Raw genomic sequence first — 23,297 nt, forward strand, 5'->3', positions numbered from 1 at the left:
TTTCTAGGCGAGTATGGGGGGGGGGAGGACATTCTCGCAACCACACGCTGACCGAGGATGCACAGGATGCACGTGGCCCTCGCTCCCGCAGTAATTCCTACTGGCCAGAGGATATGCATTGAGAGCGAAAGGGGACCACACGGAGGGGGCAAATAGGCCCAGGATCTCTACACGGAAGGAGGTATAGACTTTGCTCAGCAAACTGGGAGCTGGGAATGTGGCTTAGTGGTAGAGTGCTTGTCTAGCAAACATGAAGCCCTGAGTTCGATTCCTCAGTACCACATAAACAGAAAAGGCCAGAATTGGTGCTGTGGCTCAAGTGGTAAAGTGCTAGCCTTGAGCAAAAAAAGATACTCAGGCTGGGGATATGGCCTAGTGGCAAGAGTGCCTGCCTCGGATACACGAGACCCTAGGTTCGATTCCCCAGCACCACATATACAGAAAACGGCCAGAAGCGGCGCTGTGGCTCAAGTGGCAGAGTGCTAGCCTTGAGCGGGAAGAAGCCAGGGACAGTGTTCAGGCCCTGAGTCCAAGGCCCGGGACTGGCCAAAAAAAAAAAAAGATACTCAGGGACGTGCCCCCAGGACTGGCAAAAAAAAAAAAAAATACTAACCAATCAAGCCTCAGTTTGAGGATCAGCTGATAATTGTATTCTTTCAAGGTGGTGTAGCCAACTGACCTAGAAAGTATTCTCGTTTTCTTTTTTTTTTTTTCAAATTTTTATTATCAAACTGATATACAGAGAGGTTACAGTTTCATACGTTAGGCGTTGGATACATTTCTTGTACTGTTTGTTACCTTGTCTCTCGTATAGTATTCTCATTTTCTATGGATGGAACTAGAACAAATCATGTTGGTTGAGACAAGCCAGGAACAGAGATACAAACAGCGTATGGTCTCCCTGATATTCAGGCATTAGATTTAAAATGCAAAGAGATCGAACAAAGTAAACAGGGCTCAAGATACCAAAACACAGTGAAAAGAAAAGAGGGCACAGAGTGAGTGGAAAGTGTGTGAAAATAATGATGATGAGGAGGAGGAGGAGAATGATGATATAGATATAGCAGAGGGGACCATCAGCTACATTGGACACTGACGAAAGGGAACTAAGCAACTCATGGGTGGGAATGGGAGAAAGGAATGAGTGAAAGAGGGAACATGTTACTAAACAAAAAGAAAGTAATGTAGGTATCATCCTAAATGGAGGAAATTATTTTATTGTTAACGTTCATAGACTTCATAAGCTATGCAGAGTAGAATGATAATTTTCATCATTGTTAAAATGTGTTACTGTGAAAGATATGTAGTAACTTAAATCCAATAAAAATGATAATTTTAAAAAATCTCATTTTTTTAAAAGCAACTTTGTAAGTGTGGCTTTGAGAAATGTCGAGGAATCATCGGAGGCAAAAGTCAACGCATGAATGGACTCACCAGCAGCAAAAGCAACCAACCCATGACCACACATAAGAAATCTGGACGATCAAAAGAGAAGAGAAAATCTAAGCACAAACTGAAGAAACGGGTAAATAACGATTTTGCGACTTTATCTTAAAGCTTTTTATGAGCTTCTCTGAGGCATTTACTAGAATAAGAAGCTTACTTACCAAAGAAGGGCATCTTAATATTGATTTTAGTGTTTTCAGAGGTGATTTCTGATTTTTTTTTCTATAATTTTATCCCATTTGTTTTTTTTTCTTTTCTTTTTTTATTTTAGAGAGGCCATCTCTCTGAGGAGCCCAGCGAAAACATTAATACCCCAACAAGATTGGCCCCCCAATTACAGATGAAACCAATGTCTAATAGAGAAAGGTAAAGAGTTTTTTTCAACCTGTTATTTCAAAGTATATGACTTGCTTTACTGGCTTAAAAAGTTATTCATCTTCTTAGTGTTGATCCACTTTTCTTTTTCTGTACAAGGGACAAGGGATCTTGAGCCAAGGGCTCCCAGGTTCTGTGACCTTGTATGAAGGGAATAATTACATCTTATATTTCTAAATTCTAAATAAAACAGCATTTCTTTCAAATATGATGATAGGCAAAGTGTGTGCGTGTATACATGCATGCATATGTATATGTGCGTGTGTATTTATTTAGAGAGAGCTACAGTATTCTTATGTTACAGATCTCAAATATTTCAAGATATCAATTAGCCTGTCTCTACCTTAAAATTACTTTGGTTTTTGGACCAACTACGATATATCTTCTATGTCTGGCACTTTTGATATTTGTATCTCATTATCTTTCCTGCTTCATTTCCCCTACTAAATGACTTTGTTCCATTTTAATGTTAAACAAGCTGCAGAAGAGCCATGGTCTATCTTCTGTTGCTGTTTTCTGGTAAAGGTGAACTGTGGGCTCTGCCTGAAAAAGGGGAACCTGATAGAGGGCATGACTGGGAAATTCAGTTGACAGACTACAGTGATTAGGATGAGAAGACACCAAGTTATTCTTAAGTAAAAGAGTAGTTAAAGATATTAGGGGGAATTATATATATGTATATATATATGAATAAACATATGTATATACATATATATGTATATATATAACTTGTTTTGTTTTATTTTGTTTTTGTCAGTCATGGGTCTTAAACTTAGGGCCCCGGCATGTCCCTGAGCTCTTTTTGCTTAAGCCTAGTGCTCTACCTTTTTGAGCCACAGAACCCAGCACTTACGGTTTTCTGATGGCTAATTGGAAATAAGAGTCTCACAGGGGGTACTGGGATTGGTGGTAGAGTGCTTGCTTAGCATGCATGAAGCCCTGGCTGGGTTCAATTCCTCAGTACCACATAAACAGAGAAAGCCAGAAGTGGCACTATGGCTAAAGTAGTAGAGTGCTAGCCTTGAGCAAAAGAAGCTCAGAGACAGTGCCCATGCTCTTGGTTCAAGCCCCAGGACTGGCAAAAGAAAAAAGGGCTCATTGACATTCTTCCCCCATCTGGCTTTGAATTCTTAGATCTCAGCCTCCTGAGTAGCTAGAATTACAGGCATGAGCTACCAGCTCTCAGCTTATTATGTCAATAGGCTTATCTATGCCAATAGGTAATAGGACTTTTTTAAAGAAAACAGTAAGAAAATTTGAAGTCTAGATTTAACATATTGACTAACTGTCATCCACAGAAACAGCATACTAGGTTGATAGTCATAGTAAAGATGGCAATCTATTCCCAGCTATCTTTTCTTTTGTTTTTGTTTTGGCCAGTCCTGGGGCTTGGACTCTGGGCCTGAGCACTGTCCCTGGCTTTTTGCTCAAGGCTAGCACTCTGCCACTTGAGCCACAGCGCCACTTCTGGCCATTTTCTATATATGTGGTGCTGGGGGATTGAACCCAGGGCTTCATGTATCAGAGGCAAGCACTCTTGACACTAGGGCATATTCCCAGCCCCCCAGCTATCTTTTATTTGGTGTTTTATTTTGTTTTGTGCCAGTCCTTGGCTCTTTATAGCTCGAGTAGTGCTTTACCATTTGAGCCACAGCTCTACTTCTGGCTTTTTTTGTGGGTAATTGGAGGTTAAGAGTCTCATGGACTTGCCTGCCTGGATTAGCTTTGGATGATAGTCCTCATATTTCAGCCTCCAAAGTAGCTAGGATTATAAGCATAGGCCACCAGAACCTGGCTATTTGACATTTTCATGAAATCTGTGAGGTTGTTTTTTTTTTGTTTTTTGCCAGTCTTGGAGCTTGAACTCAGGGCCTGAGTTCCTGGCTCCTTTTTGCTCAAGGCTAGCACTCTACCACTTGAGCCACAGCGCCACTTCCAACTTTTTCTATATATGTGGTGCTGAGGAATCGAACCCAGGGCTTCACGTATACCAAGGTGAATAATTTACCACTTAGGCCATATTCCCAGCAAAATCTATGTTTTAATATATTTGGTTTCCTTTTAATCTCATGTTTTAAAAATTACTTAAAAGTTTGGATTAATGTTAAAGTAATTTAAAAATAGTATTTTCAGAGAAAGGTTCCATAGGCTTCACCAAGCTTCCGGAAAAAGTCAGTGACAAAGAGAAGATTAGGAAGCACTGTTTTGATGACTTTGAAAATAATTTTCACTGGTCATTTCTGCTCTCTATATTCAGACAAGAATTGTCCCTAGGGGCTGGGGATATGGCCTAGTGGCAAGAGTGCTTGCCTTGTACACATGAGGCCCTGGGTTTGATTCCCCAGCACCACATATATAGAAAACAGCCAGAAGTGGTGCTGTGGCTCAAGTGGCAGAGTGCTAGCCTTGAGCAAAAAGAAGCCAGGGACAGTGCTCAGGCCCTGAGTTCAAGGCCCAGGACTGGCCAAAAAAAAAGAAGAAAAAAAAAAAAAGAATTGTCCCTATCAAAAGTAAACAGTCTGTCCTATTTTTCAAGTTGTCTTGAAACATTTTCACAAACACCTCTATTACGCATTCCAGTGTTTTAGAAAATGTATCCTCTTTACAATATTCTTCTGTAAGTTTAGCCTTGTACATCTAGCCCAGTGTTTCTCTTGTTTTGACTGCACAGTGGCATGGGGATTTTTTTTTTTTCCTTTTTGCTCATGGCGCTTGAACTCACAGCCTGGGGCTGGGAATATGGCCTAGTGGCAAGACTGCTTGCCTCATATACATGAAGCCCTGGGTTCGATTCCCCAGTACCACATATATAGAAAATGGCCAGAAGTGGCGCTGTGGCTCAAGTGGCAGAGTGCTAACCTTGAGCAAAAGGAAGCCAGGGACAGTGCTCAGGCCCTGAGTCCACTAGCCCCAGGACTGGCCAAAAAAGAAAAAAAGAAAACTCACAGCCTGGGTGCTATCCCTGAGCTCTTTTGCTCAAGGCTAGTGCTCTGCCACTTGGAGCCAGCTCCACTTCCAGTTTTTCTGGTGGTTAATTGGAGGTAAGAATCTCATGTGCTTTCCTGCCTGGGCTGGCTTCAAACAACCATCCTCAGATATGAGACTCCCGAGTAACAAGGATTACAAGCATGAGCCACCAGTGGCCACCAGTGGCTCAGTCATGCCTGCAATCCTAGCCATCTCAGGAGGCTGAGATAGGAGGATCACAGTCTGAACTCATCCCAGGCAGAGAAGTCTGTGAGACTCTTATCTCTGGAAGTGGAGCTGTGGCTGGCTCATAGTGGTAGATCGCTAGCCTTGAGCAAAAGCAGCTTTGGGACTGTGCCCTAAGTTCAACCTCATAGCCAAAAAAAAAAAAAAAAAAAAAAGTGCCTATGTGGTAGAACATGGGCTTTAATATGCACAAGACCTTGGGTTCAATCTTGAGCAACAAACAAAATTCCCAAGTTCCAGACTCCTACTCCAAATTGCTTAAAGTAGAATTTCCAGAGTTAGAAGCATGCATCAATAGTTTTATAAAACTCTCTATGTGATTCTAGCATACAAAGCCAGGAATTATGAAATTAACATGATGTCCTTTTACTAAGTCTGGTGGTTTGAGATTTTATACAAGGTCACATCAAAATAATAAGATCTAGCCAGGTGCCAGTGGCTCACACCTGTAATCCTAGTTACTCAGGAGCCTGAGATCTAAGGATTGCCATTCAAAGCCAAACTAGTCAGGATAGTCCATGAGACTTTTATCTCCAATTAACCACCAGAAAACCAGAAGTGGCAATTTGGCTCAAAGTGGTAGAACACTAATCTTGAGTTATAAAGCTTAGGGGTAGCACCTAGGCCCCAGTTCGAGCCCCACAACTGACAAATAAATAAGTAAATGAATAAATAAAGTAGAATCATCAAAATTGGAACTGGGTGTGTGGTAAGGCATGCCTAAAAAGTTCTAGCTACTTATATAGCTCCAATTGGGAGGATGACTGTCCAGAGCCTTTCCATTCTGAAGAATAAGGCTGGGGCATGGCTATAGTATAAGTCCTAGCAAATGCAATGCCCTGAGTTCAAACTCCAGTACCATCTAAGGAAAAAAAAATCAAAATTATATAGCATAAGTTAAAATACACATAATTCATTTCAGTTTAGAGATCCTTGTAAAGGCACTGCAAAACTTCAATTAACCATAGCATTTGGGGATTAACTTGGAGAATCACGAGTTTATAGGTTACCTCGGCTATGTAGATCCTAGGTAGCCAGGGCTACCTAGGGAGGAGACCCTTTCCAAAAGAGATAAAGGTAGGAGAATGAAGAGACAGACTTTGTGCAGATACTCCATAGAACTGTCTCCCTTCCTCCCATCCTCTGTTCTTTTGTTGTTGTTTGGCGGTAGTGTGGCTTTGGAGATGGGGGTGGTTGTTATACCTGGTTCCAACATGAACTTGCTAAGTAGGCACTCTACCAGTTGAGTTTCTTATCCAGCCAGCTGGCTACTTCTCTTACCAAAATGACTGGAGCAATTAAATGTTGTTTTCCAGATGTTTGTAAGTGATATAAGAAAAATTTTTATGTTGTTTGACAAAAAACAATGTGCAGAATTGAATGTTTGCATATGTCATTGTCTTTTGCAGTAGCTAGGTTAACATAAGTGCACAAATAACACTGAACAGTAGCTTATGTAAACATACTTACTGAATTAGTGAATAAAAGAATTATTTTCCATTTTCAGGAACTTTGTATTAAAGCGTCATGTATTCTTGGTCCGAAACTGGGAGAAGATTCATCAGAAACAGGAGGAAGTAAAGCATACCAGTGATAATATTCACTCAGCATCATTATATTCCCGTTGGAATGGCATCTGCCGAGATGATGGGAATATTAAATCTGGTAAAGCATAGGGAACTTTTCTGTTAATTCCATAAAATTAACACTTCATTTTTTTATTCTATTAAAACATATACTATGGACCAAATTACAAGCATTAGCTAATGCTGCTTATCCATCACAACTCTTCCATTACAACTCTTCAATTTCCTTATACCTACTCTACAGAATAGGGAGAAATCCTGTTTTACTAGCTTCCCAAACATTATATATAGTCTGAAATAGTCACAATGTGTGGGCATAGACAATCGGCCTACTGTTTTCTTTCCTACCTAGAAAAAACAGATCAAGTAAACAGCAATGCCAAATTCAATATGGGTAGGGAAACTCCATCCCTATAAGCTTAAAGACTTGTTTTGCTACATTCGGATCAGCACTTTTACACACAAAGCTTCAGGTTTCCTTTTTCTAATCTGAGTGAACAATATAACACTTCCTACTTCAGGTAGTGTCAGGACCAGAATAAAATATGAGAAACTGGCTTGCCCTTTCTAACTGATAATAAAGGTTCCATAAGCCAAGTGCCAGTGGCTCCAACCTGTATTCCTAGCTACTCAAGAGTCTGAGATCTGAGCATCACAGTTAGAAACCAGCCCTACCAAGAAAGCCTATGGAACTCTTATCTCCAATTAACTACCAAAAAAAGCTAGTAATGCTGTGGAGCACTAGTCTTGAATACAAAAGCTCAAGAACAGGGCTGGGAAGGTGGCTTAGTGGTAGAATGCTTGCCTAGCATGCATGAAGCCCTGGGTTCAATTCCTCAGTACCACATACACAGGAAAAGCCAGAAGTGGCACTGTGGCTTAAGTGGTACAGTGCTAGCCTTGAGCCAAAGAAGTTCAGGGACAGCACCCAGACCCTGAGTTCAAGACTAGCACAAAAAAAAGGCGGGGGGGGGGGGGGAATCCAGAAACCATGTTCTTTTATTGTTTCCCCTCAAAAGGTAAAATTGTTTTTTTGTACAGTGTATGAAATAATATGCTGAGGGGTAACTTGATAAATTAAGAAATTTAGCAAGGGAGAGGGATCTGGTGTGGTACCTGCCTAGCATCTGCGAGGGCCTAGCACAGCCAGAGACAGAAAGAAAAAACGTGAGAAGTTTAGCCAGGTATCAGTGGTTCCTACCTCTAGTCTGTCAGGAGATTGATCTGAGTATCTCATTTTGAAGCTAGCCATCTCAGACAAATCTGAGATCTTCAAAGTAAAGGTATAGTTCAAATGTTCTGCAGCCATGAGCCAAAAAAAAAAAAAAAAAGGCTCATTCAAACTCCAGTACTGGCACAAAAAGAAAAAGAAATTTACCCAGAAAGCCAGTAGCGTAGCTCAAGTGTGTAAGTGCATATCTAACAAGTGTGAGGCCCTGGGTTCCATCCAAGAAAAATGCAAAAAAGGAAATGTGCCCAAACCTTACATTCATTTAGTATATTTGATATAATTGCTTTCAACTCACACCCCAAATAGTTCAAATCTTCTAATACTCATTTGTCAGGTACCGAGATTATCACATTAAAAGCATTGCCTCAGCAAGACATGGTCACTCCCATAATATTAGCTATTCAGGAAGTTGATATAGGAAAATTCTTGGTTCAGAGTGGATGCAAGGGGGAAGGCGAAGAGGGTTCTCTTTTTTTTAATTATCTTTTTTAAAATTATTATACAAGGGCTTTCAATTCAGTACATCATCAGTTTATAAGTATAGTGCATCTTCAACATTGTTACTCCTTCCATCCCATCACAACCAATCAAAAACTGTGCTCCATGGTTTAGACTTGTCCCTCTAGTTACATGGGAAGTATAATCAATCTCATTTACTGCACACCTTTCTTATGAAGAAAGTACTATCACTATTTTAGTTTGAGAGGCTGATCTCACAGTAAATTTTGAAGCCATAATTCACATACTACCCAACTCATTTTGAGTTCAAATTTACAACTACTGAACTATATACCATTTGATCCCTCTTGAAGCACTTGTGTCTGTGGTAGATACCAATGTTTTCCAGTTTTTTTTAAGAAGAAAAAGAAACATTGTGTCCAATAGCTCCACTTAATCACTATAAGAAAAACAGAGCAAATGGCAAGAATCCATTGGGAAAGAGAAATCCATATATAACACTTATCATTTCCTGAAACTAATTTTCACTTTCTCCTTCCAGATGTCTTTATGACCCAGTTCTCTGCCCTGCAGACAGCTCGGTCTGTTCGCACAAGACGGTTGGCAGCTGCAGAGGAAAACGTTGAAGTTGCTCGGGCTGCTCGTCTGGCCCAGATCTTCAAAGAGATCTGTGATGGTATCATCTCTTACAAAGGTGACCATATTCCTCTCCAAATTTCGTTCCTGCCTGTGCATATCATTTCTGTTCTCTTAACGTAGTCAAGACAACTGGGCATAGTTGTTCACCCCTATAAACCTAGCTACTTAGGGAGCTGGGATCTGAGGATCACAGTTTGATCCAGGACAGTAAAGTCAGTGAGACTTTTTTTTTTTTTTTTTTTTTTTTTGCCAGTCCTGGGCCTTGGACTCAGGGCCTGAGCACTGTCCCTGGCTTCTTTTTGCTCAAGGCTAGCACTCTGGCACTTGAGCCATAGCGCCATTTCTGGCCAGGGCTTCATGTATAAGAGGCAAGTACTCTTGCTACTAGGCCATATCTGCAGCCCTCAGTGAGACTCTTATCTCCAGTTAATCACAAAAAAAAAAAAAAAAAAAAAGCCAGAAGTGATGCTGTGGCTCAAGAGGTAGAGCACTAACCTTAAACAGAAAAGTTCAAAGACAGCACACAGACCCTGAGTTCAAGCCCCAGAACTGCTGCGCACACACACAGAGAAGGAAAAAAAAGGAAGAAAGAAAATGTAGTTAATAGTTTCCTGTTTTATGTGATAGTCTTTCTACTAAGCCTTGCATTCTTTTGCAGATTCTTCCCGACAAGCACTGGCAGCTCCACTTTTGAATCTCCCCCCAAAGAAGAAGTAGGTTCACATTTGTGATAATTATGTAAGTTTTAGAAAAATACTTAATGTACCAGACTGACATACTGACTTTGTGTTCCAGGAATGCTGAATATTATGAGAAGATCGCTGATCCCCTAGATCTTATCACCATAGAAAAGCAGATCCTCATTGGCTATTATAAGACAGTGGAAGCTTTTGATGCTGATATGCTCAAGGTCTTTCGGAATGCCGAGGTATTTTTCACTACCTTCAAACTCAGATAAGTTTAGTCTGAAGAAATTGTAGAAGTCTCTTGTATCAATCTTCGTATTTCTGACTAGGAAAAGCAGTTATTTCTATCAAGTACTTCTTGGGGGAGGGGGGTGTTACATTGTACGAAACACTGTAAATCTCATATAATGACATTTTAGCTAGGAACCAGTGGGTCACCCCTGTAAATCCTAGCTTTTCAGGAGGCTGAAATCTGAGGATCATGAATCAAAGCCAGCTTGAGCAGGAAAAAGTCTGTGACACTCTTTCGTCACTATATTTGATGCTATAGAAAATATGTTAAGCGGGGCTGGGGATATAGCCTAGTGGCAAGAGTGCCTGCCTCGGATACACGAGGCCCTAGGTTCGATTCCCCAGCACCACATATACAGAAAACGGCCAGAAGCTGCGCTGTGGCTCAAGTGGCAGAGTGCTAACCTTGAGCGGGAAGAAGCCAGGGACAGTGCTCAGGCCCTGAGTCCAAGGCCCAGGACTGGCCAAAAAAAAAAAAGAAAAAGAAAATATGTTAAGCAAAATGGGAGAGTTTAAAAAAAAACAACTATGCTACTTTTTCGGGTGTATTTTTGAGCCAAATTAAGACAATCTAACATTTTCTTTTGTTTTCTTTAGAAATACTACGGGCGTAAATCCCCAATTGGAAGAGATGTTTGCCGCCTCCGAAAGGCCTATTACAATGCCCGACATGAGGCATCAGCCCAAATTGATGAGATTGTGGGAGAAACAGCAAGTGAAGCAGATAGCAGTGAAACTTCAGTCTCTGAGAAGGAGAATGGGCATGAAAAGGATGATGATGTTATTCGCTGCATTTGTGGCCTCTACAAGGATGAAGGCCTCATGATCCAGTGTGACAAGTGCATGGTGAGGGTTAGAAGGTGAAGCAGAATCCTGGTCCTGATGAGCATGGTGACCATCTTCAAGGAAGCAGCCCATATTTATGTTGGCTTGGTTTGGCAGACTTTTTATGGTCTAACATAGCTTTGTTATCCCTCACTGCTCACCATATTGCTTTCTTCTTTTATCTATTTCATTTATTCCTTCTATTCTGCCTACCATTTTTTTTGTCCATCTTCCATTGTGTACTTTTCACATAATTTTAATCAAAAGAGATAGTACTCAAGATTTCCAGTGCTTTACCTGGAAAAATGTTAAGAATAGTTTATTCTATAACCTGAATGCCTGTTTTTCCCTGTGTTTCTGTGTGTGTGTGTTTACAAATATATAAACTCATATACCACTTCTAATGGAGGAGCCAAGGCCTGGATTTAAACCATAGTGACTTAACGTTATAAATATGAGCTCATTGCCTTATATGTAAATGTAGACATGAATGATACACAGAATTATAATTCTTAGCCCTTAGGACATCTCTCAATAAGCCTAACATTCCTCAACTGTACCTTTTCCCACAGGTGTGGCAACACTGTGACTGTATGGGAGTGAATTCAGATGTGGAACACTACCTTTGTGAACAGTGTGACCCAAGGCCTGTGGAAAGGGTAAAATATCCTCTAATGAAATTATGATCTATAAGTAGGAAGTATAATACCTGCTCCTACTATGCAAAATTCCTTGGATATTCATTTTCTTTATGGGCTAATTTGTTTTCCTTCTTTCCCCCTTAGCATTGGGCTTATAGTCAGGATCCTAAACTCAGAGGTTTTTGTTGTTGTTATTGTTGTTATTGATTTTGTGCCAGTCCTACAGCATGAACTCTGGGTCTGGACACTTAAGCTCAAGGCTAAGGTTGTACCACTTGAGCAACAGCTCTATTTCTGGCTTTTTTGGTGGTTTTTTGGAGATAAAGAGTCTCAAGAACTTTCCTGACCATGCTGACTTTGAACCATAATCTTCAGATCTTACTCTCCTGAGTAGCTAGGATTATAAGTATATGCCACCAGCAACCAGCACACTCAGTTTCTTAAACTTTACATTGAGTGTAATTATTCTTGCCCTTTATTTTTTCAGGAACATGATCAAAGGAAAAATAAAATACTTAGAAATCTATGGAAGAATGCTTAGAAAATTATTAGAAAAAGTTTTAATAAACTATCAACTTTACAAAAGAGGATTCATTTACAAAAATCTCAAACGTTTCCCCCCTCAAGGCTAGCATTCTTTTTTTTTTTTTTTTTGGCCAGTCCTGGGCCTTGGACTCAGGGCCTGAGCACTGTCCCTGGCTTCTTCCCGCTCAAGGCTAGCACTCTGCCACTTGAGCCACAGCGCCCCTTCTGGCCATTTTTCCATATATGTGGTGCTGGGGAATCGAACCTGGGGCCTCGTGTATCCGAGGCAGGCACTCTTGCCACTAGGCTATATCCCCAGCCCCAAGGCTAGCATTCTACCACTGGAGCCAGAGCAAAATCTGGAACTTTGTACTGTAAATACCACCTAGGAAAAGATGTGAAAAAGGTCTATGAAAAAAGGCACTGTACTGGGCTGGGGATATGGCCTGGTGGCGAGAGCTTGCCTCGTATACATGAGGCCCTGGGTTCGATTCCCCAGCACCACATATACAGAAAACGGCCAGAAGTGGCGCTGTGGCTCAAGTGGCAGAGTGCTAGGCTTGAGCAAAAGGAAGCCAGTGCTCAGGCCCTGAGTCCAAGGCCCAGGACTGGCCAAAAAAAAAAAAAAAAGACAAAGAGAAAAAGGCACTGCACTCAAAGTGTGCTGTATAGGAAAGAAGGCCAATGATTTGCCCAACATATATTAAATGGCCATTTTCAATGCATGGAACAGGAAACATTTTTCCCTGTTTTCCATTTTACCCTAATTTATCCATTATACTAATGTTTGCACCAATTTTTTTTTTGGGGGGGGGGGCCAGTCCTGGGCCTTGGACTCAGGGCCTGAGCACTGTCCCTGGCTTCTTCCCGCTCAAGGCTAGCACTCTGCCACTTGAGCCACAGCGCTGCTTCTGGCCGTTTTCTGTATATGTGGTGCTGGGGAATCGAACCTAGGGCCTCGTGTATCCGAGGCAGGCACTTTTGCCACTAGGCTATATCCCCAGCCCGTACACCAATTTTTTTAAGTAGTACCTTGTCTAGGTACTTCTATATTTGTGTGATCTTGGACAAAGTCACCTGTGAGAAAGAAAGGATTTAAGCAACATCTCTATCAGTGGTGCTGTTGTCATATTTAGGTGGGCAGCTGTTCATTGTGAGGGATGCATTGCAGAATGTTCGGCTTTCCTAACCTTTGAACACTAAATATTAGTAGCATTTCCAACATTGTAGTAATCAGAGTCCCCCTTCATACATTTTCACATTTCCTGGACTGCTCAGAGCATTCACACAGTTAATGCTTCATAGAACATTGTTGGAAATACTTAGTCAGTTTTTTCATCTACCTTCATTTTTCCAGATTTAATTACTCTAGTTGTTTTTGTGTTGTTTTCATACATATAATGTGTTGAAATACTTTAACAGTAAGTCTTAGATGGGAATTTCAGGGGGTTGTTTTGCTTTGTTTTGTTTTGCCAGTCCTGGGCTTGGACTCAGGGCCTGAGCACTGTTCCTGGCTTCTTTTTGCTCAAGGCTAGCACTGTACCACTTGAGCCACAGCGCCACTTCTGGCTGTTTTCTATATATGTGGTGCTGAGGAATCAAACCCAGGGCTTCATGTATACGAGCCAAGCACTCTTGGCACTAGGCCATATTTCCAGCCCCAGTATGTTTGTTTTTGTTCTCCTGAAAAAAGTAGGCTGATTGTAATTCCAACTCTTACCCATTGGTATTCTACTCTTACCAGGAGGTACCCATGATCCCTCGACCCCACTATGCTCAACCTGGCTGTGTCTACTTCATCTGTTTGCTTCGAGATGACTTACTGCTGCGTCAAGGTATGTACACAGTCACTATTTTTACTTGTCAAAACTGACCTTTCTGGGGGCTGGGGATATGGCCTAGTGGCAAGAGCACTTGCCTCGTATACATGAAGCCCTGGGTTCAGTTCCTCAGCACCACTTATATAGAAAACAGGCACAAGTGGCGCTGTGGCTCAAGTGGTAGAGTGCTAGCCTTGAGCAAAAAGAAGCTAGGGACAGTTCTCAGGCCCTGAGTCCAAGGCCCAGGACTGGCAAAAAAATTTTTAAAAACTGACCTTTCTGAACAGTTGAAAGTACCTACTTTGAGCTGTGCACTGGTTTCTCACACCTGTATTCCTAACTACTCAATAGATTGAGATCTGAGGATCACAGTTTGAAGCCAGCTCAGATAGGAAACTTTGAGATTTTTATGTCTAAGCACCAAGAAAGTGGGACTCAAGAACATCACCCAGGCCCTGAGTTCAAGCCCCAGGACCAGCACAAAAATGAAAAATGTACCTACTTGATTCACAATAGTTACTATCCAATATGGCCTTTAATAAATCTTTATACCTTGTGCTTACATTTATCATCCCTCTAGCATATAATACTAATTTGAATAGAGAAGTTGCCAGGTGCCAGTGGTTCGTACCTATAATCCTAGCTACACAAGAGGCTTGGATCTGAGAATCATGGTTCAAAGGCACCCCAGGCAGAGAAATCCCCATGAGACTCTCATGTCTAATTAACCACTCAAAAATTGGAATTGGTGCTGTGGCTCAAAGTGGTAGAGCACTAACCTTGAGCAAAAAGCGGTTCAAGTGCCATGTCTAGGGGGAGGGAAAAATGACAGAAGTTTGCAAAACCAAATTTTAAAACTAGGAATAAAAAAAAAAACTAGAGGCTGGGAATGTGGCCTAGTGGTAAAGTGCTTGCCTAGCATGCATGAAGCCCTGCATTGGATTCCTCAGCACCACTTACACAGAAAAGGCCAGAAGTGGCTCTGTGGCTCCAGTGGTAGAGTGCTAGCCTTGGGCAATAAGAAGCCAGGGGCAGTGCTCAGGCCCTGAGTCCTAAGCCCCAGGGCTGGCAAAAAGAAAGAAAGGGGAAAAAAAAATCTGGGTGCTAGTGACTCATGCCTATGATCCTGGCTACCTAGGAGGATGAAATCTGAGGATTATGGTTCAAAGCCAGCCTGGGTACGAAAGTTTGTGAGACTTATATGGAGCTGTGGCTCAAGTAGTGGACTTGAACAAAAAAATTCTGTAACAGCACCCAAGCCCTGAAGTCAAGCCCCAGGATCAGCACAAAAAGGAAAAAACCTGTAAAACAGATGAGAGTTCTTCCTCGCTCTCATAGTTTAGAATTTTTATCATCATTAAACTGCTGGCTTTGTTTATATTTATATTGTATTAGATTATGAATATTTTATGTAGATCCTAAATGAGATAAATGGGTACCTAAGAGAATTCATCATTTTAACTCTCCTTTATCCTCTGTCTTCTAGGTGATTGTGTGTATCTCATGAGGGATAGTAGGCGCACCCCAGATGGCCATCCTGTCCGGCAGTCCTATCGACTGTTATCTCACATTAATCGAGATAAACTGGACATCTTCCGAATTGAGAAGCTTTGGAAGAATGAAAAGTATGTGCTGAGGGCCTCTTTCTTCTAGTTGTCCCCTACCAGCAGTACTGAATGTTCACTAGGATCTTGCCAATTAACTAAATCTTGCTCTTATTTTACCTTTTTAGAGAAGAACGATTTGCCTTTGGTCATCATTATTTCCGTCCCCATGAAACCCACCACTCTCCATCCCGGCGTTTCTATCACAATGAATTATTTCGAGTGCCACTCTATGAGATCATTCCCTTGGAGGCTGTAGTGGGGACCTGCTGTGTGTTGGACCTTTATACATATTGTAAAGGTAATTGGTCTAGTATAATTAGAAATTACTTCATATCCCTTATTCATAGGTCAACATAAATTATCCATCCTGTTCTTTTCTTTCCTCCTTTGCTTGCTTTGCTTTGTTTGCTCATGCGCTCGTTCTTTCTCTCTCTTTTTCTTTAATTGAGCCCAGTACTTCACACAAGCTAATCAAGCAGTTTCCAACGACCTGTACCTACAGTCCTTGCACACACCTTTCTTAAGTCTGAGTTCATCTTCTTCCCGGTACCCTAGTACTAGTACTCAAGTATGCCAGTACTCACTCTCCTCCATAGTAGTGTGTACTAATTTCAAGATCCAGCTCTATCACATTTTGCTTGTGTGGTCTTGGGCAAGATATTTAGCCTATCAGTTTTCTAATTTGAAACAGGATTAGCAATTAGAGAGTTTTTTAAAAGATTAATTTACAAAAGCCCCTTGCCCAGTTTATTGCTCATACTTAAAACATATCACACTAGCTGGGCATACCTCTAATACCACAGCACCAATTTTCTTGCCTGGGCTGCCTTCCAACTGCAATCCTCAGATCTCAGCCTCCTAAGTAGCTAGTATTTCAAGTGTGAGCCACTGATGCCTGGCTTTCAAGAACTTACTCAGAAACCCCTACAGTTCAATCTGTATATCTGGTTTCTTTCCATTCAGTATTAGTCCATCCTGCTTTTATATGGTCTCCATTTTGGAACCTAGTATATGGGAATTCGCTTTTCTTCTGGAACTACCAAATGCTTCAACTTTACTAAATAGCTATGTATTTCCTCTTTTTATGGGTCTAGTTGTTTTTCCAGAGATATGTGGTGGCCTCTGTATAGCTTAGATGAAAAAAAAGGAAATCAGATTCTTCTAACCATGTTTGAACTCACAGGTAGACCCAAAGGGGTGAAGGAGCAAGATGTATATATCTGTGATTATCGGCTTGACAAGTCAGCACATCTGTTTTACAAGATCCACCGGAACCGCTATCCTGTTTGCACCAAATCTTATGCCTTTGATCATTTTCCCAAGAAGCTCACTCCCAAAAGAGATTTCTCAGTAAGTCACCTTCTTTTCTTCATACGACATCTTAGGACAATCTGGCTCATGCATGAATGTTATAGAGTACTAATCTTCAAACACTGTCTGCTTTTTCATCCTGTTTCTATGTCAAACTGGGAAAAATCTCCATCTCTGAGGCAATTAAACTGCAAAATACATTGATTGTCTCACATATATTTCAAGAATCTCTTTAATTCAGGGCTATACCATCATTGAGTTTTCTTTGTTTCCTCACCTCCTAATTTTTTTTTTGTTTTTTTTTAATAGTTTCCTTTTTTTTTGGCCAGTCCTGGGCCTTGAACTCAGGGCCTGAGCACTGTCCCTGGCTTCTCTTTGCTCAAAGCTAGCACTCTGCCACTTGAGCCATAGCACCACTTCTGGCCGTTTTCTGTATATGTGGTGCTGGGGAATCGAACCCAGGGCTTCATGTATACAAGTCAAGCACTCTTGCCACTAGGCCATGTTCCCAGCCCTCCTAATTTCTTTTTGATTCTTCAATGTTAATTTTTTGTTTGTTCTTCACATTTAAAACTGTAAGAAACAAAGAATAGCCAGAATTTTGAAAACCCTTTCAATTAAAATAATTTGTTGTTTTCTTTTTTTTTAACACCTACTTGAGAAATATAAGATATGATCATTACATGAGAGTTGAGTAGAAGACAATGTTAAGTTCCACGTATGGGGGAGGGCACTCTTCTAATCTTTTAGCATTACAGACAAGAGGATTTAGTTTCTAGTCTCTGAGGATCATGATCCAGGGTGGAGGCCCATACCTGTATCCTAACTACTCAGGAAACATTGCTGAGGATTGTGGTTCGAAGCCAACTCAGGCAAGAGAGTTTTGTTTTGTTTTTGCCAGTTCTGGGCCTTGAACTCAGGGTCTGAGCACTGTCTCTTGCTTCGTTTTGCTTAAGGCTAGCATTTTGCCAACTTGAGCCACAGTGCCACTTCTGGCCTTTTCTATATATATGTGGTGCTGAGGAATTGAACCGGGGGCTTCATGTACGAGGCAAGCACTCTTGCCACTAGGCCATATTCCCAGCCCCAAGGCAAGAGAGTTTGAGAGACTCTTTATCTCCAGATAACCACTAAAAAGCTAGAAGTGGAGCTATGGCTTAAGTGGCAGAGCACTTCAGGAAAAACAAGCTCAGGGACAATGTCCAAACCTTGAATTCAAACCCCAGGACTGGTACCAAAAAAAAAGGGATCATGAGTTTGGGGCACTGTCTCAAAAAAAAGTCTGGACATGGTAGTACACTCTATGAATCCAAGCGACTCAGGAGACAGAAAGGAGAATCGCAATTTGAGACCTGCTCAGACAAAAATTAACAGAGAGGGCTGGTCACAATGGCTCACAATTATAATCGTAGCTAGGTAGCTATAAACATAGGTAAGAAGATTGAGATCCAAGACCAGCCCTGGACAAAAATTTGTGATACCCTATCTGAAAAAAATAACTAAAGTCAAATAAAAGGACTGAAGACATGTCTGAAGTGGTAAGAGTCCCTACCTAGCAAGCAAGAGTTCAAGCCACAGTGCAGCCAAAAGAATTAAAAGAAAAAAACATGAAGCCAGCCAAGGCATGGGACTTCTGTCTCCAATAAACTGCACAGAAAAAGCTTGAAGTTACACTGTAGCTTAAGTGGTAAAGGTCTAGACTTGAGCACAGAGAAGCTCAGGACCAGTGCCCACACCCTGAGTTCAAGCCCCAGGACCACCCAAAAAAAAGGAAGAAAGAAGGCTGGGACTGTGGCCTAGTGACAAGAGTGCTTGCCTCATATGCAGGAAACCCTGGATTCGATTCCTCAGCACCACATATACAGAAAAAGCCAGAAGTGGTGCTGTGGCTCAAGTGGTAGAGACCCTTGAGCAAAACGAAGCCAGGGACAGTGCTCAGGCCCTGATTCCAAGCCCCAGAACTGGCAAAAAAAAAAAAAAAAAGGGCAGGGAGGTTTTACATAAAATAACTCTATCTTTATTTCAGCCTCTTTTTCTTTGAAATTGCTGGGAATATAGGCCAATAAATTTCATTCATTATTCAATAAAGATTTTGGGATTCATCATTCATCTGTTTGCTATGATAAAACCTCACATGCCAGGCTCTTCATCTTTGAATCTTCCTTTAGTTAGAATGTTAGTCTGTTTTCCATCACTGTGAAAAACCATCTGAAATAATCAACTTGAAAGATTTAACAGTCAGGCACTGGTAGCTTTCACCTATAATCCTAGCTACTTGATCTGAGGATTGTGGTTCAAAGCCAGCCCAGGCAGAAAAGTCTTGTCATCTTTCCTTCTCGAATCTCTGGAAAGCCATGTGACAGTGGCTCAGCCTATAATCCTAGCTACTCAGGAAGCTAATTATGATCTGAGGATCAAAGTTCCAAGCCAGCCTAGCAGGAAAGTCTATGAGACTCTTATCTGTACCTTAACCACCAAAAATCCAGAAGTAGAGTTGTGGCTCAAATGGTAGGTTGCCAGCAATGAGCTGAAAAAAAAAATCAGGGACAATGCCCAGGCCCTGAGTTGAAGCCCCAGTACTAACACAGAAAAGAAAAAGTCTTATTTTGGCTCACAGTTTCAGAGATTTCAACCTATGGTTGCTTTGAGCCTGTAGCATCATGTAGAGTACATCACCACAGTACATCATGACAAGAACACATGGCAACAAGGAAACAGAGAGAGAAGGAAGACTAACCTCCCAGCTTCCATAGCTTAAGTGGCCTAATTCAGTCCACCACACTCTACCCCAATGGTTCTGTCACCTCCCAATAGTACCACTGACTGTAGGGCCCAAGCTTTTAACACATGAGCATTTAGGGAACACTTCAGACTGTAGTAATGACCTTGTCCAAATTCATAGATTTCACTGTGAATGTTTACAAATAGTCTAATTAGAAACCTTACCTATTCCCTTTTTTTCAAAATCTTCTATTGTCTTTCTCTCCCACCAGATCCATTCCGCTCATTTAAATTTATTTGAACTTGCTTCTTGGATCAGTATCTCACTTACTAGCTTTGAAATCCCAAATCTTCACTCCCCCTATTTGGGGGGTACAACATTTGTTTTTTGTTTTTTGGGTTTTCTTTGGCTCCATTGTGGGGCTTGAATGCTGGGTCTGGGTGCTATCCCTCCGCTCTTCAGCTCCAGGCTAGTGCTCTGCCACTTGAGCCACAGTGCCACTTCTGGTTTTATGGTGGTTAATTTGAGATGAGTCTCACAGACTTTTCCACCCAGGCTGGCCTTGAACCATGATCCTCTGATCTCAGCCTCCTGAGTAGCTAGGATTACAGGCATGAGCCACTGGGCTAAGGTTTGTTTTTTGTTTTTTTAAATATAATTTATTAATTAAACAAAAATTTTTTGACAAGGTGTTGTGCACAAGGGGTACAGTTACATAGTAGGGCAGTATGTATATTTCTTGTGATATCTTACACCCTGTTTTTCTTTCCCTTTCCTAGTTCAGGTAGACATATATACAATACACAGTGTACCAAGAATATATACAGTAGCCACGTGGCCTACGCCAAAGAAAATTTGCCTAGGGCTTTAAATGTAATGTTGACAGACAATATGTCGACAGTAGTCTTATATGAACGTACATACATAGCTTTTGAGCTATTGTGATCCACTGAGGTCTATTTTTGACCTTTATATGTTGAGTAGTTGTTTGGTTTTACTTACATAATGTAGGGTCGCTGACCCAAACTTGAGGGATATACCATTTGACAAGAAGATTTTGGTTTCACAGACCTGGTCTCTACTGTCTCCCCGTTCCCCCCTCCTTAACAGTCATATATCAAGGAGATCATGCCCCTTTGTTTTCTGTGTTCTAGGCTTGTCTCGCTCAACATTATTTGTTCAAGTTCTGACCATTTCCTTGCGAATATCAATATTTCACCATTTCTAATCGCTGTGTAGTATTCCATTGTGTATAGGTACCATATTTTTTGGATCCATTCATCTGTGGAGGGGCATCTGGGTCGTTTCCATATTTTGGCTATTGTGAATTGTGCAGCAATAAACATGGAAGTGCAAATGTCTTTTTGATATTTTGGGACCTGTTGTTCAGGATAGATGCCTAGGAGTGGTATGGCTGGGTCATAGGGTAGGTCTATGTTGAGCTTTTTGAGAAACCTCCATACTGTTCTCCAAAGTGGTTGTACTAATAATTTGCTCTCCCACCAACAATGGAGAAGGGTTCTTCTTTCCCCGCACCCCCTCCAGCATTTGTTGTTGCCTGAATTCAGAGTATAGGCCATTCTAACTGGAGTGAGGTGGTATCTCAGGGTTGTTTTTATTTGCATTTCCTTTACTGCCAGGGATGTTGAACATTTCCTCATATGTTTCTTTGCCATTTTTATCTCTTCTCTTGTGAAGTCTCTCTTTAGCTCCTTTGCCCATTTCCTAATTGGTTTATTGGGCTTGGAGGGGCTTAGTTTTTTGAGTTCTCTGTAGATGACAGATATTAGGCCTTTGTCTGTTGCTGTGCTGGTAAAGATCCTTTCCCATATGGTTGGCTGTCTTTCTAGTTTGGTGGCTATGTCCTTAGCTGTGCAGAAACTTTTTATTTTGTAGTAGTCCCATTTGTTGAGTCTCTCCCCTAACTGTTGTGCCCCTGGGATTCTATTCAGGAAGTTCTTTTGTTATGCCAGATCTCCGGTCCCCAAAGACCACCAAGGAGCTGATACCAATGCAAGCACACGAGAGTCTTTATTGCAAGCTCGAGCCTGGGCTCCCAACTGTCACCGACACAGCGGATCTGGATTGAGAGCCCCAACCCTCAGATAGGCAGGGTTTTTATTGTGATTACAACAGGGGCAGGGTATTTCCAACTTGGCAGATACTTGATTGGATGACATTTAGCAAGCAAGTCTTGTCCTATTCCCATTGGCTATCTACCCTTTCAGTTACCTATTTTGGCTTTGATATCAGGAACTGGCCTCGATATCAGTAATTGACAACAGGTGGTCACGTAGCACTGATGCAGGGGGTTAGTGCAGGGGGTAGAGCAAGTCACAAATGGGTTAAACAAGCCTTTTACAGAAACGGAATATTGCGGTCAGGCTGACCTAGTACTAACTTTATTTGAACAATTGCGACCATGTTTTCCCATTACCACTAAGCAAGCTTGAGCGGGCTAAAACAATCCAGTACTCAGTCATAAGTAAACCAACCCAACAGTTACCATGACATTTCTATTACTGTCATGGTTATTTCTATAGTCTATGACTATGATCATTTTTTACTGTCCGTTACCATGGTTGCTACCCAGGTATCAAGGTGAACAAGTGCTCCCTACATTTAAATGTCAAACTACAAGAAACTAGTCTCATGAGTGGGGGTGCAGCCCTCTATCATGGAGTCATCACCAGAGTTTAGAAGCTGTTATAATTTTAACACTAAAACTTATATTTAGTTACTCCAGTTTTCAGGTCAGCCCTTACACCTTCCTGTGCCTATAAGTTCTAGCATCTTTCCTACTCTGTCCTTCAGTAGTTTCGAGGATTCAGGTCTGATGTTGAGGTCCTTGATCCGTTTTGAGTTGATCCTGGTGCATGGTGATAGGCTAGGGTCCACTTTGAATTTTCTGCATATGGCTGCCCAGTTTTCCCAGCACCAGTAGTTGAAGAGGCTCTGTTTATTTCATTGTATGTCTTTAGCTCCTTTGTCGAATATCAGCTGGCTGTAAGAGTGCGGTTTTATTTCTGGATCTTCAATTCTAATCCATTGGTCTTCAGGTCTGTTTTTATACCAATACCAGGCTGTTTTTGTTATGATGGCTCTATAGAAGAGCTTTGCCGGGCTAGGTTTGCCTCCCCTGGCGCGGGATGCTAGGTTTACTCTCTTATCTGTGCTCCCTTTCTCACCCTCTCCCCTGGCTGCCTGACCAGCAGGCAGGCCAGAGTGGAGTGGGGGAGTTAGGGTAGGCCTCAGGTGCACTTAGCTGAACTAGATCCCCTTTTCCTCCCTCCTTACCCACGAAGGAAGCCAGGCATACACGGAGTCTCGGAGAAAGCTTCAAGAGCAATCTGGTTTATTCGGGAGGGGCTCACAGTAATATAGTGATGATGACGAGGATTGAGCGTGAGCTGGCGATAGGCTGGCGAGCTTGGCGAGCTTGTTGTCCAAGAGCAGCTTCCAAGGACCTCCCTCATGGGCTAATGTCACTTCCCATAGTACCACCCTCTGGGCATAGCCTGCGAAAAGGCAGCACACGTGCTCGCTGGTGCAAGGTGGGGGATGGTCTCAAAGCTATCCCTTCTGGTTCTGGACCCAGAAGGAGATATGTGTGGCTCACTTCCACACTGCCCCAGGGCTGGGGGAAGGGCGGTGTCTCTCATTGCCCTTACCCCCTCCCCCCCTTTAAGGCCAAGATGAATCCCCAACAGAGCTTGAAGTCTGGTATTGTGATACCTCCTGCACTGCTTTTTTTGCCTAGAATTGCTTTGGTTATTCTAGGTCTTTTGCTGTTCCATATGAATTTATGGGTTGCTTTCTCTATTTCAGTGAAGAATGTAGCTGGGATTTTGATGGGGATTGCATTGAATTTGTATAACAATTTGGGCAATATGGCCATTTTCACTATATTGATTCTGCCT

The 23,297-nt window shown here is 41.7% G+C and overlaps 1 protein-coding gene across 3 annotated transcripts in view; it reads left to right on the top strand.

Moving 5' to 3' along the window:
* Positions 1 to 23,297, top strand: part of Ash1l (ASH1 like histone lysine methyltransferase) — a 126,861-nt gene that overhangs the window by 96,265 nt on the left and 7,299 nt on the right. For all 3 annotated transcript variants that reach the window (XM_048357546.1, XM_048357545.1, XM_048357547.1), the window contains 12 exons: positions 1,361 to 1,525; positions 1,718 to 1,812; positions 6,542 to 6,699; positions 8,852 to 9,004; positions 9,608 to 9,662; positions 9,745 to 9,877; positions 10,524 to 10,772; positions 11,324 to 11,410; positions 13,662 to 13,752; positions 15,224 to 15,362; positions 15,470 to 15,642; positions 16,528 to 16,694. In XM_048357546.1, the coding sequence (XP_048213503.1) occupies positions 1,361 to 1,525; positions 1,718 to 1,812; positions 6,542 to 6,699; positions 8,852 to 9,004; positions 9,608 to 9,662; positions 9,745 to 9,877; positions 10,524 to 10,772; positions 11,324 to 11,410; positions 13,662 to 13,752; positions 15,224 to 15,362; positions 15,470 to 15,642; positions 16,528 to 16,694 (1,665 nt within the window). The remainder of the gene's footprint in view (positions 1 to 1,360; positions 1,526 to 1,717; positions 1,813 to 6,541; positions 6,700 to 8,851; positions 9,005 to 9,607; positions 9,663 to 9,744; positions 9,878 to 10,523; positions 10,773 to 11,323; positions 11,411 to 13,661; positions 13,753 to 15,223; positions 15,363 to 15,469; positions 15,643 to 16,527; positions 16,695 to 23,297) is intronic.

Source organism: Perognathus longimembris, chromosome 11, assembly GCF_023159225.1.
Source record: "Perognathus longimembris pacificus isolate PPM17 chromosome 11, ASM2315922v1, whole genome shotgun sequence".
Taxonomy (NCBI): domain Eukaryota; kingdom Metazoa; phylum Chordata; class Mammalia; order Rodentia; family Heteromyidae; genus Perognathus; species Perognathus longimembris.